Source organism: Macaca nemestrina, chromosome 1 (assembly GCF_043159975.1).
Source record: "Macaca nemestrina isolate mMacNem1 chromosome 1, mMacNem.hap1, whole genome shotgun sequence".
NCBI classification, from domain to species: domain Eukaryota; kingdom Metazoa; phylum Chordata; class Mammalia; order Primates; family Cercopithecidae; genus Macaca; species Macaca nemestrina.
This window is the reverse complement of record NC_092125.1, coordinates 32,821,677-32,840,305: the sequence shown is the minus strand read 5'-3', so window position 1 is coordinate 32,840,305 and position 18,629 is coordinate 32,821,677. Positions and strand designations below refer to the sequence as shown.

General features: G+C 40.8%; 2 protein-coding genes and 1 pseudogene across 6 annotated transcripts in view; 1 reads left to right on the top strand and 2 right to left on the bottom strand.

The window, feature by feature from the left end:
* Positions 1 to 4,332, bottom strand: part of LOC105484458 (tenascin N) — a 124,080-nt gene extending 119,748 nt beyond the window's left edge. The window contains exons 1-2 of one of the 5 annotated variants that reach the window (XM_071069651.1): positions 4,010 to 4,332; positions 2,752 to 3,230 (exon numbers count right to left, since the gene is read on the bottom strand). The gene's annotated coding sequence lies outside the window, so the exon portion shown is untranslated. The other 4 variants (XM_071069655.1, XM_071069636.1, XM_071069644.1 and 1 more) reach the window with 4 other exon arrangements.
* Positions 3,793 to 12,932, top strand: LOC105484459 (mitochondrial ribosomal protein S14). Its single transcript, XM_011746095.3, has 3 exons — positions 3,793 to 3,951; positions 8,706 to 8,864; positions 12,537 to 12,932. Exons 1-3 carry the CDS (start codon positions 3,907 to 3,909, stop codon positions 12,717 to 12,719), a joined length of 387 nt encoding a protein of 128 aa, XP_011744397.2. The 5' UTR covers positions 3,793 to 3,906; the 3' UTR covers positions 12,720 to 12,932.
* A 1,846-nt stretch (positions 12,933 to 14,778) lies between these two features.
* Positions 14,779 to 14,877, bottom strand: LOC112427267 (U6 spliceosomal RNA; annotated as a pseudogene).
* Positions 14,878 to 18,629: the final 3,752 nt, after the last annotated feature.

Here is an 18,629-nt window from a genome sequence, read left to right as displayed (position 1 = left end):
TTTTGAGTAATATACTATATGCTATATATTTATAAAATGTTTATTCATATATAATATATTAAATATGTATTTCTATATTACAGTATATATTATGTATTAATAAATATATTTATAAATATATATTTATATTTAACCTATATATAACCTAAATATATATTTATATATTTATTACAAATATATATTTATATAATATATAGGAGTATTATATATATTGAAGTATTCATTAGAATGGCATGAAATCCATACATTAATCAATTGATACATTTTATAAGTCAGAATTCTGTGACAACAGTCAGGCCTTTATCCTGAGCCATCCATCACTCCTCCAGAAGACAACATGGAGAGAGGATTAAGAGCATCTGCCTTAGGCCGAGGCGGGCGGATCACGAGGTCAGGAGATCAAGAACATCCTGGCTAACACGGTGAAACCCTGTCTCTACCAAAAAATTCAAAAAAATTAGCCTGGCAAGGTGGCGGGCGCCTGTAGTCCCAGCTACTCAGGAGGCTGAGGCAGGAGAATGGCGAGAACCCGGGAGGCGGAGCTTGCAGTGAGCCGAGATCGCGCCACTGCGCTCCAGCCTGGGTGACAAAGCAAGACTCCACCACAAAAACAAAAAACAAAAAAAACAAAAAACAAAAAAAGAGCATCTGCCTTAACGTTCTTAGCTCAGCTGGCTTGGCAAGTTACCTAACCTCTCTATGCCTCAATTTCATTATCTATGCAATCATTTTTATAATTTAATTAGGCCTAGAAAATAGCAACTATAAACATCTCTTACAATCGAACTTAAAAATAATTAACTCTTAAATTTTATTTTATCCACCCAAAAACTACTTTTAAGCCTCCAAAGGAAAGAATATAAGGAAAAACCAAAGGTAATATAACCGTCCTTGGTAGATAGCTCCACTCGTGTCCAAATCTACAATCCCCAGTGGAATTACAAGTATCAGAAGGGCTGGGATGTTTTTTCAGTCTCCGACCTGACACATACTTACACACTCGGACATAATAGGCATTTAGTAAATATTTTCTGAATGATTAAGTGAATTATGATGGTTCTCCTGATTCTAATATTCCAGGACAGTAAAGACAAGAGCCTTTCCTACATTCTGTTAAGTGGCCAGAGAGAATCAGACTCCTTGGGAAAATTCAAGGTAAACTGAGACTTCTTTAGGTCCTGCCAAGTGGCCCATACACTAAGGGAGGAGGGCACATTGCGGGATCTGGGGGAAAATCTTAGGCTGTTTTAAAAAACCAATTCAATTAAAGAAGACCCTGGAGTCTTGTCTCAGTATCTCAGAGTTTCCTGCCTCACTCACACCATTAGGTTGTTTTAATCTCTTCTTAAAGTGAAAAATGGCCTAACAAGATCCGAATGCTGCTTAAGATATTTGTTCATAGCATTATTCACAACAGCTAAAAGGTGTAGGTAAAGCAAGTGTTAATGACAGAGAAACAAAATGTAGTGTAGCCAAACAATGGAATATTACTGAGCCATAAAAAGGAATGAAGTGCTGAGACATGCTGCAGCATGGATAAACCCTGAAGATGTTATAAGTGAAAGAAGCCAGTCACAAAAAGACAAAACACTGCACGATTCCACTTATATGAGCTATGTAGAGTAGTTGAATTTATAGGGACAAAAAGAAGAACGGTGGTTGCCAGGAGCTGAAGGGAAGGGGGAATGGGGAGTTATTGTTTAATGGTACAGTGTTTTAGTTTTGGAAGATACAAAGTTTTGGAGATGGGCGGTGATGACAGTTGCGCAGCAGTGTGACGGTACTTAATGCCACTGAATTGTACACTTAAAATGGTGAAGATGGGAAAATTTATGTTATGTATATTGTATCACAATTTTTAGAAAAAAGTTAGTAATGCTGTTTAAAGATGCTTTCAGAAGTTGTAGATAGCTGAATATGTGGAGGTTTCTGGAGGGTGGCCCCACCAGGAAAGGGCATTGAAGCTCCAAGTCCCATCCCCTGTACCTTCTCCCACACCTCTCTTCCAACTGACTGTTCATCTATATCCTTTTTAGTTTTTTTTTTTTTTTTTGGTCTTGCTGTATTGCCAAGGCTGGAGTGTAGTGATGCAATCTCGGCTCACTACAACCTCTGCCTCCTGGATTCAAGAGATTCTCCTGCCTCAGCCTCCCAAGTAGGTGGGATTACAGGGACCTGCCGCTGCACCCGGCTAATTTTTGTATTTTTAGTAGAGACTGGGTTTCACCCATGTTGGCCAGGCTGGGCTTGAACTCCTGACCTCAAGTGATCCACCTGTCTCAGCCTCCCAAAGTGCTGGAATTACAGGTGTGAGCCACCATGCTCAGCCCATTTTGTAATATCCTTCATAAAACCAGTAAAAAGCCAGCAGGGGGGCACCAGCAGCTTCCAGGGCATGAACATCTCCACCACCCAGAAGAGTTCTGGATCCTGGGCTACCTCTTCATCGAACAGTATTTTGCCATCTTTGAAAGGGCAAACCATCAGATTGGCCTAACTCCCGTGGCTTAGTCTAAGTCTTTCTGACCACTTTCCAGGAAGATCTGGCCTAAGTCCTGTGCCCACTGTAGATGTATATAATTCTCCTGACTGTTCTTCCTATGAGATTGTAGAGGTGGACTCTTGCCCCTGTTCCTGGTCACACCAAAAAGGTAGAATTAAATCATAACCTACAACAGCAACAAAAAAGATGCTTTCAGAACTAGTATTCCAGAAAGTAAGAAAAGACCAGAGTGCACAGAGCTAGCTCACCTATTTCATGACCTGATGATAGAAGATGAGCCCAGCTGTGGGGAGGGAGAGAAGGGTATTACACGGGTTTGAATTAGGAACAGATGCCTGCCTGAGGCCAGTCTAGTTTTCTGATTCTATCACAACAGGGACTCATGTTTACCCGCCAGCTGGCCTGTCAGACCCTCCCCATCCATTAGATATGGTCTAATACATTTGAACCTCTAAAGAAAAGAGTCTACATTCAGCTCTCCTTCCTCCCAGAAGGCTCCTGTGTAGCAATGCAGATGTAATTAGCACATGGGCATCGCTCCACTTCATCCACCAACACATCAAAGACACGGGTACTTGCCAAGGTAATACATGCTCCTCCATACTCTTCTATCAGAACGGTAGGTGCGTGGTACTTGCCTTACATCCATACAAAGGAAAGTGGCCCCTCTAAGGGTTCATCCCAGAGGAAGGACAGCGGCTCTAAAGATGACCTGAAGGTTAGTTTCCTGCATAACAAAGTGAAAACAGCAGTTTTTAAATGGCAATGCCTCTACTAAGGACAAACATAATGTTTACGTCCTTTTAACCTAAAATCCCAATACAGATAATATATATACCCAGACATACAAATGAACTATCTTTATCATTGCCATCATCAACATCATCACCACACCACCATTATAGTGGAGAAAAGGGAGAGATTTGCAGGATCTATAGGAGAGATGGCAGAGGAGGAGGAGGTGGCAATAATTTCTAGGTTTCTACCCTAAACCGAGTGGAGTATATAGGAGGTGCATGTTGGGCGGAACCGAGAATGCAGTGGAAGAGAAATTGGTGACGGCCGACTAGGTAAAGGCGGAAGGAAAGGAAGAGGGCAGAGACATAGGTAGTTTAAGAGGGTGTGTAAAACGGAAGGAAGGGCTGCAACACACGAGGAACGTCGGCTGCGCCATCACAACGCGACGCCTTCGGATTTGTCATTTGCCCAAGTACCATGAAATATCGCGAGAGCTCAGATCCCAAAACTAACTCCACTTTCCTGTAGGCCATTCCCACCCGCCTCCTCTCCTCGCCCCACCCCGCCCCACCCCGCCCCAGGCGACCCAGGCCCCGCCCCTCGTGTCCTAGGCTATTCGGCAGTGTCAATAAAGTTGCAGCGCTTTGTAATTTGCGGCGGACAACATGGCGGCCTTCATGCTGGGCTCGCTGCTTCGGACGTTCAAGCAGGTCAGGCTCCTACCTTTATCCACACCGCTACCCCTCACCCCTGAATCTCGTAACTCACGGGTCCCCCACGACTCTGCCATCTGTAGTGCTCAGTGAGGACTAGTCCAGGGGTTCTCCCTCCGCCCTCTTCCCCGCTTGGGCTTGGTTCAGGGGAGGTCCGAGCTGCAGATGTCAATTTGGTTTTCGTAAGCATATAACTAACTGGTATTGAAAGATGTGAGATTGACTCCGATTTATAAGAGAGTGAGTAGATGGGAGACGAGGTACGAGGATTGAGCCTTCAGAGATTTCTAACGTTAAGAGATGAGACCCGTGCAAAGGAGACTGAAAGGGGCTGTCAGCTAGGGAGGTGGAAAACTAGGGGAGTGGGATGGCCGGGAAGCAAAGGATGACAGAATTTCAAAGTGTAAGGAGTGAGCAACTCTGCTCAAAGTTGATAAATCAATTAAAAAGAAGTGCTGAGAATTGGCTGACGAGTTTAGCAATGTGAAGGTTGTTGGAACCTTAATCACAGGTGTTCTGATGATGTTATGGAGACGAAAACGTTCTAGAGAATAGGAGGAAAGAAATTGGAGTATAGATAAGCCTTTAAAGGAGGTTTGCTGTAAAGGAGAACAAAAAAACTTGGGTCAATAACGGGGGCGGCGGGGGGTTGTTTTAACATGGCAGGGAAAACAGCATGTTTGTGTATGAAAGGGAAAGATCCAGTAGTATTAAAAATTGATTATGTAGAAGAGGGAAGAATTGCTAGAGCTGTACCTTTATGTAGGTAAGAGGCAATGGAGGCTGGTTCGAGTGCAGTGATGTTTAAAACTAATTGACACAACCAGATACAGATTTATTTGTTCCTTCTCCACTCCCACTGCTTCACTTGACTAGCCGTAAAAATACCAAAAACATTAAAAAAAAAAAAAAAAAAAAAAGGCGATGGGGTCTTGTGCATGAAGTCATGAAGTATGATCTTAGGAACTTGGACAGTTCATCTGTAGCAGTGTTGTCCATAGAAATATGTGAACCACATGTGTAATTTAAAATTTTTCTAGTAGCCACATTTAAAAAGTAAGAAGTAGATGAAATTAAGTTTAATATAATATTTAACCAGGTATATCTGAAATATTGTGGTTCCAAACATGGAATCAATATAACAATGACATATGAAATAGTTACATTCTTTTTTTCATACTAGATTTTCAAACACTTAAAGCATATCTCAGTTTGGATGATAAATTTCCCATAATTAAAATGGAAAATATAGTTCTACCAAAATAATAAAGTTGTTTAATGTTTACAATGCTTTGGTTTTTAATTTTAAATTAATTAAAATAATTACATTCCCCAGTTGTACTAGTTATATTACAAGTGTTTAATACCCCTATGTGGTTAGCGGCTACTCTGTTGGACAGAGTGGATCTCTGATAACAGGAGGGAATGTAGAACATATGATACAGATGCTAGTAAGTGAGTCACTGTGATGGTGAGCATTTATAGAAATGCTCTTTTGATTTCTTCTAATTTTATAATTAAGGAGAAGGTGAAGTCATCAGCTGAGTGTGAAGATGTGGGAGCAAGTGTCAGAGATTTAAGGGGAAAGAGACCATGTAAAAGAGTTGGAAATGGACAGAAGGAATGGTCAGGAGAATTGGAGTAAGTACAGAGAAGTGAGAGAGAGGCCAGAGAGTTGATGGTGTATACAAGAGAACATTGTATTTATAGAACAAAGAATTCAGGCTGGGTGAGAGAGGACGAAAGGAAATCAAAAGCTGAGTGAAAAAAGTGAAAAATGGTAGGATCAATGGATTGAAAGTCCCAGAAGCATTGTTACTGGGGTGTTAGAAGGAGCAAGCTAGAAAGAAGTGATAGAGAATGAGATATACAAAGTGAGATAATGGAGAACTTGCACTAATTAATAATAAAATACCCACGACATGGGCATGGAATTGAATAGTTAAACAAGAGTAACAAAAATCATTGAAGGAGAGGTGTTAAGAGATCAGAGTGATTAGGGTATAATTTCATGTATGTTGAAATCACCAGGAATTAAGATAGCAAGAATATTGGAGAGAGTGACAGTAAGCCAGGATCCAAAATCGTGGAAAAATGAAAGGGAGTGGCAGGGGCTTTGGTAGATGACTGTAATGATGAGAGGTAGTGGAAGGTAGTAAGCCCAATGGCATGAGTCAAAGCCAGGAGCTTTCAGGAAGGAAGGAGAACTGCAAGTTGCAATGAAGAGCAAGGAAGACACTTACCTATCCCATCTCTAGGCCCAGTAATGGAAGAAAAAGGAGCTACAGGAAAAGCTGTGAGGAGGGATTTAAAATTTGGCCAGAGCGAAAGGTGAAGGAGATGTTAAGAGAAGTTGAGAATTTAAAAGATTTTGATGGTAGACCATGGATTGAGAGGGCCCAGTGGAAAGGTTTTAGGAGCTGAAGAGGGGTAAGAGATGGGGGCAGGATAAGATGTGTACAGAGCAGAATAGATGCAGCCTTAATCTATAAAGCACCATTATAAGCTGGTAAGGAAATACACCACAGTAGAAATGTAAAGGACATAAAAGCATTCACAGAAGAAATACTGTAATAGGCCAATAAATATTTTATTTTAAAAGTGTATTACTTCCGGATTTCAAGACCAGCCTGACCAACATGGAGAAACCACATCTCTACTAAAAATACAAAATTAGCCGAACGTGGTGGCGGGCGCCTGTAATCCCAGCTACTCGGGAGGCTGAGGCAGGAGAATCGGTTGAACCTGGGAGGCAGAGGTTGCAGTGAGCTGAGGTCATGCCATTGTACTCCAGCCTGGGCAACAAGAACAAAACTCTGTCTCAAAAAAAAAAAAAAAAAAAGTGTATTACTTTTCTAGTAAGAAAACAAGGTATGCAAAATAGAAAGAAAGACTATTTCATTCTATGAAAATTTGTTTTCTAGGAGAATTTGATTAGGAATACTTTGAAAAAGAATTCAAAGAAGAAATGCTTAATCTTGTTTTCTAAATCCCCTGTACCCTCAATTTCATAGGTAAAAGCAAACCTCACATTGCCCCTCAATGTGAATGGTTTCTTTCAGCCAGAATGATTTCTCCTTGATCTTATGAATATATCTTGTTCTTTTCTATGTTTTGTTTGGACAAACTAGCTTTTCTCCCCTCCCTTGTCCCCACTTTAGTCAAAATTCTGTCAACATTTCAAAGCCCGTGTTTCTGGGACAAGCATTTCCAGCCATGGTTACCAAGGCATTCACTGGACTCAGTCATATGCCACATCAATGTTTACATTCTATTCCTGCTTATCTTTTTTCCAAAAGGTGATTGCAGAATTGTTATATTTCCCCATGGAACTTTTGTTTAGTAATGTGAGCACTGAAGATGTTCAGTTTATCTTTTGTTAATAGACGGAAAAAATGTTGGCTTTCTATTTAAAGTATTCTTATTTTCAGTTTTATATTCTGCTATACATATAATTCTTTTACAAACATCACTTATCAGAAGCCATCATTTTTCTATAGGGGCAATTTAATTAACGTGTAATATTTCCTCTGGTTTGAGAGAGACTTACGTTTCTTGCGATCTATACTCCCTTTGCCCATACTGTCAGTCAAAACTATAAATTATCACCATGAAAATGTGAGATAACAAGGAATATACTGTCTTATTGCTGGACAACTAGTGCTGAGAAGTATCAGGTCAGTGATAGTTTTAAAGTACCCTTTGACCTAGCAGTTTTGCTCCTAATAATTTATCCTCGTTGGCCACAGTGGCTCATTCCTGTAATCTCAGCACTTTGGGAGGCCGAGATGGATGGATCACTTGAGGTCAGGAGTTCAAGACCAGCCTGGCCAACATGGTGAAACCCCGTCTGTACTAAAAATACAAAAAACAAAAAATAGCCAGATGTTGTGGCAGGCACCTGTAGTCTGAGCTACTCAGGAGGCTGAGGCGTGAGAATTGCTTGAACCCGGGAGGCGTATGTTGCAGTGAGCCGAGATTGCGCCACTGCACTCCAGCCTGGGTGACAGAGCTAGATTCCATCTCAAAAAAGTAAAATAAATAAATAAATAATAATGTATCTTCAAGATATATAGGAATACATATGAAATGATTTCTAAGACATTATTCACTGTAGCATTGTTTATAATGATAAATAGTGAGGTCTGTCCAGCAATACGTGGCAGGTTAAATTATGATGCTTCTATATAGTGGATTATGCAATATGAAGAAAATGGGGAAGCTTTTTACATTCAGATATTGAAAGATCTCTAACGTATATTGTTAACTGAAAAGAGGGAATGAAAAATGGGAGGGGAGTGTATACAGACAAAATCTCTTGAGGGATATACAAGAAACTAGAAACAGTGGATACCTGTGGGGCATGGGAGTCACTGGGCAGGTGAGGAATGAGGTGCGGGGAGACTTTTCACTGTGTGTCTTTTTATACCTTTTCGATTTTTGAACCATTTGTACTTATTGGCCTAAGTACAGGTCGAACAGAATAATAAAAATTTCTGAAAATCTGTCTTTCACCTTCCAATACATATGTTATTGCATTATATTATTATGATTTTGACTTAATATACATCCATAAAACTTATTTATTCTGAATTAGGAAGTCTATTATCTTAAATTATTAAACTGATCTAAAACAACTCTTAAAAGAATACTAGGTCATAAATAGTGGCAGAAAGAGAATTGCAGGATTGAGGAACACTCAGAATGTGGGCCTGGCTATCCTTCACTGGTCCCTTGTCTCTGTCTTTCAGATGGTTCCTTCATCAGCTTCAGGCCAAGTTCGAAGTCACTATGTAGACTGGAGAATGTGGCGCGATGTGAAGAGACGAAAAATGGCCTATGAATACGCAGATGAGAGGCTACGTATTAATTCACTCAGGAAGAATACCATTTTGCCAAAAATTCTTCAGGTTAGCTAATTAAGATGAGTCCCTTTGTACCACAAGATCCTTAACTCACATCAGATCGCTTTTGATACTGTTTGTTTTGACTTGGTATCAATATAATTTCTGGAGAATAAGATCCACATCAATATAAACAAATAGCCTTGAAACTGATTTTGGTGAGTTTCAAATTAAAGACTATTCACTCCTAACTAGCCTTTCAACTGTTTCATTATGCCAGCCTTAGAAAGTACTGGTAAACTGGGTGTTATTTTCACCTAAGGTCTCTCCCTGACTTCATCCCAATCTTGTTTTTTTTTTTTTTTTTTGAGATGGAGTCTCTCTCTGTCCCCCGGGCTGGAGTGCACTGGTGCAATCTCAGCTCACCGCAACCTCTGCTTCCCAGGTTAAAGCAATTCTCCTGCCTCAGTCTCCTAAGTAACTGGGATTACAGGCGCATGCCACCATGCCCAGCTAATTTTTGTATTTTTAGTAGAGACGGGGCTTCACCATGTTGGCCAGGCTGGTCTCGAACTCCTGACCTCGTGATCCACCCATCTGGGCCTCCCAAAGTGCTGGGATTACAGGCGTGAGCCAGTGCGCCCAGCCTCATCGCAATCTTTTAACTGGCAAGGCATTGGGAGGCATTGCTGATGTTGAAGGCTATGTGCCTAGCACACAGCCTAAACTGTTCCTTACCCAGTACCATTCTAAGCCTGTCTCCCTGAACTCCCTTGCCCACCTCTGTGTGCTGAAGTGCCTTTCCATTAAGGCTTACTTTCTTGTCATACTGCTTGGGTTGAATAAGAGGATGTCTACCCTGCTTGGCTTTCTGAAGCATAAAGCCCTGCACCTAAGTGGTGATGTAGCATATCTGCATTAAGCAGGCTTATTAGGGAGATATAAATTAAACTCAAGGCCACTCAAGTTACTGAGAACTCAGATTTTAAAAAAACTACATTTAGAGAAGTTGACAGAATGATATACATCCTATTTATTACTATGGTTTCTTTTTAGTGTTGTCTGGATTAAGCCAGATGAGCAGAAAACTGAGGGCCTTGGACCACTGGGTTATGGCTTACACTAAAGTGGCATTAAGCTACTTTCCTACATTTAGGGAGTAATAAGAAGTGGCAGGCCAGGCACAGTGGCTCACACCTGTTATCCCAGCACTTTGGGAAGCCGAGGTGGACAGATCACCTGAGGTCAGGAGTTCAAGACCAGCCTGGCAAAACCCTGTCTCTACTGAAAATACAAAACTTAGATGGGTGCAAGTGGCACATACCTGTAATCCCAGCTACTTGGGAGGCTGAGGCAGGAGAATTGCTTGAACTTGGGAGGCAGAGGTTGCAGTGAACCGAGATCATGCCACTATACTCCAGCCTGGGTGACAGAGCAAGACTGTGTCTCAAAAAAAAAAAAAAAAAAAAAAATGGGGCCCCCAAGAATCTGAGCTCAAGACGTTGATCATAGAGGCAGGGAAGCAGGATGGTGGCTGCTTGGAGCTAGGAGGACTAGGGTGTATGGGAGGTATGGGGGACGGGGGAAATCAGGAGATACTGGTCAAAGCGTGTACTTTCTGTTGTAAGATGAATCAATTCTGTGGAGCTAATGCACAGCACCGTGACTATAGTCAGTAGTACTGTATTGTGTACTTGAAATTGCTAAGAGAGTAGATCTGAAGTGTTCTTAACACACACACACAAAAGGTAATCTTGTGAGGTGAAGGATGCGTTCATTAGCTTCATTGTGGTAATCATTTCACAATGTGTATGTTCAGCAAATCATGACATCGTATGCCTTAAATATATGCAATTTTTATTTGTCAATTATACCTTAATACAGCTGGGGGTGTGTTGTTTGAGTACCTTTATGAAGACACCCAGAAGAAGTGTCTCTGGTATGACTAGCAGCAATAACTGTGCAGAGTCTGAATCATGTAAACTGATCATGGTTCTCTGCTGCCTGCTAAGTTTGTTACAAGTCACATTTATGTCCCAGTTCTAACAAACTTACAGGCTTTCACAGCATGTACTTTTGTGTTCCTGAGGCTTTTATCTTTTCTACTCTCATTTCTCTTTGCCCCAGTTTCCTCATTTGTAAACTGCCTTAAATCTTTCGGGAAACAAGGAGGAGTATGTATCAACCAACCAATCGATCAATCAATCAATCAGTAATTTCTAGCTATTCTTTAAAGTCCACCTCCATGAAACTTGGCTTCAATCTTCCTGCCCAGTCATTTCTTCTCTCCAGTTCCTTGTATAGCATTTATTGTTTACTACTCAATGGCTCAGTCATGTTGTTTTTTCGGTTTTTTTGTTTTGTTTTGTTTCGTTTTGTTTTTGAGATGGGGTTTTGCTCTTGTTGCCCAGGCTGGAGTGCAGTGGCACGATCTCGGCTCACCACATCTGCCTCCTGGGTTCAAGCGATTCTCCTGCCTTAGCCTCCTGGCCAGCTGGGATTACAGGCATGCACCACCACACCCAGCTAATTTTGTCTTTTTAGTAAAAACGGGGTTTCTCTATGTTGGTCAGGCCGGTCACAAACTACCGACCTCAGGTGATCCGCCCACCTCAGCCTCCCAAAGTGCTGGGATTACAGGCGTGAGCCACCGCGCCTGGCAATCATGTTGTTTTATGTAATTCTGTTAGTTCATAATGGTAACACATGCATAAGCTTTTGTGTTAATTTTTGGTTTGTATATACTTTCATTTAATTTGTGTTCTTTTAATGTGTTAATTATTTTGCTTGCACCACAGTCTAGCACAGGGTCCATCATACTTGTCAGCACACTTACCAGATTAAAGTGAATATTATGAACACTCACACTCTTGAACACATACATAGGAAGAAATCTCTACTGACAAAACCTGAGCCCTAGCTACTGCTGTAATCCCGCTTTTCTCCCCTCAACCATTTTGCCCTTGATTCATCCTCTACCTTGCAAATGATTTTTTAAAAATATAAACCTCATCTGATCTCTCCCCTTTACTTCTCCAGTTGTCAGAATCTTTACCATAGACATCAGGGCTCCATGTGATACTCTCCTTCCTCCTTGTCTAGTCTTATCTCAAGCCATATTCCCTCCTATTTGATCATCAGCCCAGAGGTTTCAAACTTCTGTGATTCAAAAAACGTGAGGAGGCAACAGAAATACATTCACATACTTTACCAATGACTTAAACAAAAGTATGTAGCTGTACTATTCATATTCGCTCAAATCGGAAGATGAGACAGATGATCATCAAAGGTAGGATGGATAAATGAATTATGGTACTCATGCAATGAAAATTACCTGCCAGTGGCCGGGTGCGGTGGCTCACACCTGTAATCCTAGCACTTTGGGAGGCCGAGACAGGCAGATTGCCAGAGCTCAGGAGTTTGAGACCAGCCTGGGCAACGTGGCGAAACCCCGTCTCTACTAAAAATACAAAATTTAGCTGAGTGTGGTAGTGCACACCTGTAATCTCAGCTACTTGGGAGGCTGAGGCAGGAGAATCACTTGAACCCAGGAGGCAGAGGTTGCAGTGAGCCGAGATTGTGACATTGCACAATCTGTCGCCCATAGCCTGGGTGACAGAGCGAGACTCTGTCTCAAAAAAAAAAAAAGGAAAAAAGAAAGTTAACTGCCAGTGAGAAGGAGCAAGATACATGTGCAACAATGTAAAGTGATCTGTGTAATAATGTGATTTCCCTTAGGACGTGGCCGATGAAGAAATCGCTGCCCTCCCCCGGGATAGCTGTCCCGTTAGAATCAGGAATCGGTGTGTTATGACGTCCCGTCCGCGTGGTGTGAAGCGGCGCTGGAGGCTTAGTCGTATAGTCTTCCGTCACTTAGCTGACCACGGGCAACTTTCTGGGATCCAGCGAGCAATGTGGTAAATGAGCTCCAGAACCTATTGAGCTTGCAGGGAAGCCAGTTCCAGCAAGAAAAGATTTTTTTAATAGACCAAACCCTAAGCTCTACAGGGGCCCAGTACAGTTGTTTGGCCTACCTGATGCTATCTCTAAACTACTTTTAAAATGAAGAAATTTGGGTGTTTCATGTCAGTGAATTATCTTTTCTCTTGGACTTAATAAACATACTGTTCCATACATAGTGCAATGAGTAGTATAATAAATATTTTCTGTGAATATGTTTTTTATACCCTCCTTTTAAGTTTAATCTTTTAGTAACATATAAGGGTTTTTGTTTTTAAGAGCATTATTTCATAAAATGTTATACATAATCCAACTAATTGACATGTAGCTCATTTATGGCAGTTTGTAATCCTGGGCTAGCTTTCCTGACCTGCAGAGCTCCCCTTCCTATTATTGTTGGATAACACAGTAGATTGGATAGCAAGGCTGCCATTCTGGATTATCTAATGCTCCACTTCTTTGTGTGATGGCTGAACAAAAGAACCACTAAGTGTTTTCTTGTCCATCCTTAAGGGACTTTAAAACAAATTATGCCTCTTTAAGTCCTTGAAGGTTTCCATCCAAAGAGGAAGAGTTTTGTTGGAACAGTATATATTCCACATTTTTATGTTTATTTAATTCATAACAGAAATGAGTAAGGGTAGCACAAAGTTCTCATTCAGTAACTCAACAGTGTGATCAGCCCAGTGATAAAAATACACATATTGAAGTACCTACTTAACATCAGGAAAATATTCCTGGAGAACTTATTAATAAATCAGGAGGTGAGGGGTGAGATTTTTTTCTGCACACAGAGGGAACAAAAGCACAAAGAAGCAAAGGCACTCTAGCATCGGAGAACCACAGTCACTTCAGTGGATCAGATATATGAAGCACAAGACAAGGCTCATATAGTGGAGGATCTCACAAATCATGTGAAGGAATTAAGACTGACATACCAGGTATTAGATAGTTTTAAGCACAGGAATGACATCATCAGTTGGTAACACAGGTAAGTGATGGCTGTGTGGCAGATGGCCATGAGAGGAAAAGGCTACAGGCAAGACAACCAGTTAGGAGGATGTCTTAATTGTTGAGGAAGATGAAGGCCTGAACTAACGTTGTGGTATTTACTAGAGAAGAGAGGACAGATTTTTAAAGTTTTAGGAAAGAAAATTGGGCAAGACTTACAAGACTGATTGTATCTAAGAGGTAAAGATGGCTCTCTCAGTTCCTGATAAAAGTGTCTAGATAGATGGTAGAGGGCAACTCCAAGATAGAAAATTTGGAAAAAGAACAGATTTAGGGGAAACAGAAGATAAGTGAGTTCAGGTTCCCGTCATGCAGTGTTGGAGATGCCTGTGTCATCTGATGAAGACTAGTATGCAGCTGGATAGCAGAGTCTGAAACTCAGGTGGAGGTGAAGTTACGAGGGAATTATCACAATCTAATTTGGATTCATATTTCTTAAATATGTATGACAACTTACCAACTGGAATGTTCTAGCTAATAACTAGTAACTAGTGTTAATCAAATCATAACTAGAACAATCAGATTTACTGATTTCTGGCATATCATTGAAAGGACACCCCACATCTTTTTGGTTTGTTTGAATAAGTCCAAGTATGATCCATGTATTTCATTTGGTTGCTACATCTCTTACATCCCTTTTGTTCTATAAACCTCTTCTCCACAACTTTATGTCATTCATTTGTGGGAGGAACCGGGCCATTTTTCCTGTAGAATGTCCAACATTTAGCTGTTTGCTTCTTTCGTGTGTTTTTAAATGTATTCCTGTCACCCAAATTCCCTATAAACTGGTAGTTACATTGAGACTGGCCTAGATTCAGGCTCCGTGTTTTGGAGATGAATTTTCATCAGCAGTGCTGTGTACTGTTACACCAGAAGGCACGTTATCTGTCTGTCCAACTTTGAATGCTGCTTGACCAGTAGGTTCAGGTGGGATCAGCCTGGTCCCTGCATTTGAAGTTAACCATTCATTAACCTGCCACTCAATGGTTTTTGCTTTTTTTTGTTTTACAGCATTTTAATATACTTCACAAATTTGCATGTCATCCTTGCACAGGGGCCATGCTAATCTCTGTATCATTCAATTTTAATATATGTGCTGCTGAAGCAAGCAGTTTTTGCTTTTCATTGATGATTGTTACTCTGATCTGTTGTTTTATTAAGGTTTGCAATTGTAGTTTCTAATTCCATAATTTTTCTGTATTGGCTAGAATTTTTCTGTCAAGAACTTTTCCTTATCAGCAATTTATTTTCCTGAAATATATTTCTTCAAGATAAATGCATGATTCTTTTAACAATTTTTAGAGTAAATGAGTTGGTGCTCTAGCCAATGAAAATGGTAACAATCATTTATTTTTCACTGTAGTGAACTTGCAAATTTTGTGTATATTGTTTCAATCTATTCCATTCATTATTTCTTGATGCTCAAATTGTCCCATTACCAGTGGGAGCCCCTTAAGTTGTTTACTGTATCCTACTGAATTGGTACAGAATTATTCAGTATTTCCTTGCTTTCTGACATAAGCTAACCCAGGTCTGCTTTGTCCATTTCCTGCCTCAGACACTTTTTCCAAGGGTTCGTGGACCTTTTTGTAGGAAATAGTGTTTAGAGACCACACTGAGCACTAGGCAGTGCTGATGGCTATTATCATCATTGCATTTAGGTCCTTTCAGCGGGCCTACCTAGGCAAGTCTTTTTTTAAAAGGTAAAAATAGACCGGGTGCGGTGGCTCACGCCTATAATCCCAGCACCTTGGGAGGTTGAGGCGGGTGGATCATTTGAGGTCAGGAGTTTGAGACCCAGCCTGGCCAACATGGTGAAACCCTGTCTCTATGAAAAAATACAAAAATTAGCTGGGCGTGGTGGCACACACCTATAGTCCCAGCTCCTCGGGAGGCTGAGGCTGGAGAATCCCCTTGAACCTGGGAGGCAGAGGTTGCAGTGAGCTGATATTGCACCACTGCACCCCAGCCTGGGCAACAGAGCAAGACCCCGTCTCAAAAAAAAAAAAGTGAGTTTTTATTGATTGTAGAATGTATTTAATACAAATACAAAAATCTTAGCTCCTAATGACATCAGCCTGTTTACCTTTATCATAAATTATATTGAAAGTTTCAATATAATTTTACTGCTAACACTAGTAATTAGAGTTTTAGATTCACTTGTGGTTTTTTTGTCTTTAGAATCCATCTCACTACCAATGGGTGAACACTTGTGTTCTAGTTATTTGAAAGTAGTTTGTACTACCAACTTGATGTATATACATGCTGTAGTTTGAACATTTGTGTACTTCTAAAATTCACATTGCTATCTAATTCACAATGCATTGACATTATTAAGAGGTGGGGCCCTTAGGGGGTGATTAGGCCAGGATGGCTCCACACTCATGGATGGGATCAGTGCCTTTCTAAGAGGGCTTGAGGGAGAGTTTGTCCCTTTTACCCTTCTGATACTGCAAGAAGGCACCATACTGGAAGCAGAAAGCAAGCCCTTACCAGACACCAATCTACTGGTGCCAAATCTTAGACTTCCCCAGCTTCCAGAAGTGCAAGAAATAAATATTATTTATGAATTCTTAGTCTGTGGCATTTTGTTACAGCAGCAGGAATAGACTAAGACAATGTGTTGGTGGGCTTAGGGTCATTTTTTACTTCATCAATCATGTTAAATTTTAGATGGTTCTAACGTCAAAACTCTAGAAAAAGTTACATTCACAGACTAGCTTCCATCCTCATCTCCTTCCTTCCCCTGCTAACAATTTTTATTAGCTTTGGGTTTACCCGAGTTTCTTTTTGAAACATAAGCAAATACACCTATGTGCATACATTCGCATTTCTCACCCTTTCTTACACAAACCCAGTGGGTATACCATAAATGTTCTGCACTTTGCTTTTCCCCTTACTCTATCCTGGTGACCATTTTACATTATACAGAAATCTTCATTGTTTTGTGACTCCCTCATGTGGATGAACCGTAATACTTTCCTGTTTAATACACTTGGGTATTTCTGATCTTTTGCATATAGCATTCCAAATTTTTGTAAATGCACCTTTCAGAGCCCAGAAAGAAGTTAAAATTCTGAGTCAGAGGATAAATGCATATGTAATTCTGATGGTTATTACCAAATACTCTTTTTAAGAGTCTTACTCTGTCACCCAGGCTGGAGTGCAGTGGCACAATCTTAGCTCACTGCAAACTGTGCCTCCCGGGTCCAAGTGATTCGTGTCCCTCAGCCTCCCAGGTTCAAGTGATTCTCGTCCCTTGGCCTCCCAGGTTCAAGTGATTCTTGTTCCTCAGCTTCCCGAGTAGCAGGCATCTGCCACCATGCCCAGCTAGTTTTTTTTATTTTCAGTAGACAGGATTTTGCCATGTTGGCCAGGATGGTCTCAAACTCCTGACCTCAAGTGATCCGCCCGCCTTGGCCTCCCAAATGTTGGGATCACAGGCGTGAGCCACTGCACCCACCTAAATACTCTTGGGTGTTAACCAGAGTTTAACTTTTTCATTCCATTCCCATATATGTGTCCTTATTTCTCCACAGCCTCAACACTGAATACATTTGTTTTTAAACTTTTTCCAGTGAAAGGTAAAAAGAAACTGTGGTTTATTCTCTTCTGAACAAGGTAAGCATCTTTACAGGTTAAAGATCATTTACATTTCTTTTTGTATGAAGTATTCTTAATTATTGGAATCCTCTCAATACATTGTTTGCTTTGGGTTGTGGTGGGGTTTTTCTTGTCCTATAAACATTTTTATGTAGTTAAAACTGATCAAATTTTGTTTCTTCTAGGTTTTAAGTCACATATAATGTAGTTTTCCCCCATTTTCTTCTAGTATTTGTATGCTTTTTTTTTTTTTTTTTTTTTTTTTTTGAGACGGAGTCTCGCTCTATCGCCCAGGCTGGAGTGCAGTGGCCTGATCTCAGCTCACTGCAAGCTCCACCTCCCGGGCTTACGCCATTCTCCTGCCTCAGCCTCCCAAGTAGCTGGGATTACAGATGCCCACAACCTCTCTCGGCTAGTTTTTTGTATTTTTTAGTAGAGACAGGATTTCACCGTGTTAGCCAGGATGGTCTCGATCTCCTGACCTCGTGATCCGCCCATCTCGGCCTCCCAAAGTGCTGGGATTACAGGCTTGAGCCACCGTGCCCGGCCCATATGCTTTCATTTTTACAATTAGATCTTCAGTCTGCCTGGAATGTATCTATATGCCTATTTTCAGTTATCTTACCATCATTAAAAACCCATCTTCATCCCACTTTTACCATATTCTGTAACTTTCATATGCATTGTGTCTGCTATTCTGTTCATGTATCAACACCAATTACAGAGGCATAATGTGTTTCAGTATTTACTTACAGCTATCCTATACATAAGCTGTTGCTGTATTGTAAATCCTACCACTTTTTCCAAATTCCCATATTAATTGTGGCTTCAGTTTACCCTTCTGGATTTTTCCTGTGTGTCTAATGGCTTTTTTTTTTTTTTAAATGAGACAGGCTCTCAATCTGTTACCCAAGCTGGAGTACAGTGGCATGATCATAGCTCACTGCAGCCTTAAACTCCTGGGTTCAAGTGATCCTCCAGCTTTAGCTTCCTGAGTAGCTGGGATTATGGGCACCAGCCTCCATGCCTGGCTTCAATTGCTTTCTCTGATCTAACTGTGTTGGTTAATACCTCCAATAAAATATAGTAATGGAGATCACAGGCACTGGTCCTGACTTCAGGGGCAATAGGAATAATTCCTACTAGAAGCCTCATTTTTCTGACATACTCCTAGGCAAATAAATCATAAAACTGTTCTAATGAAGAAAAACTTAACTTTATTGAGCATAGGAATAGACGGGCTTTCAGATTATTTTT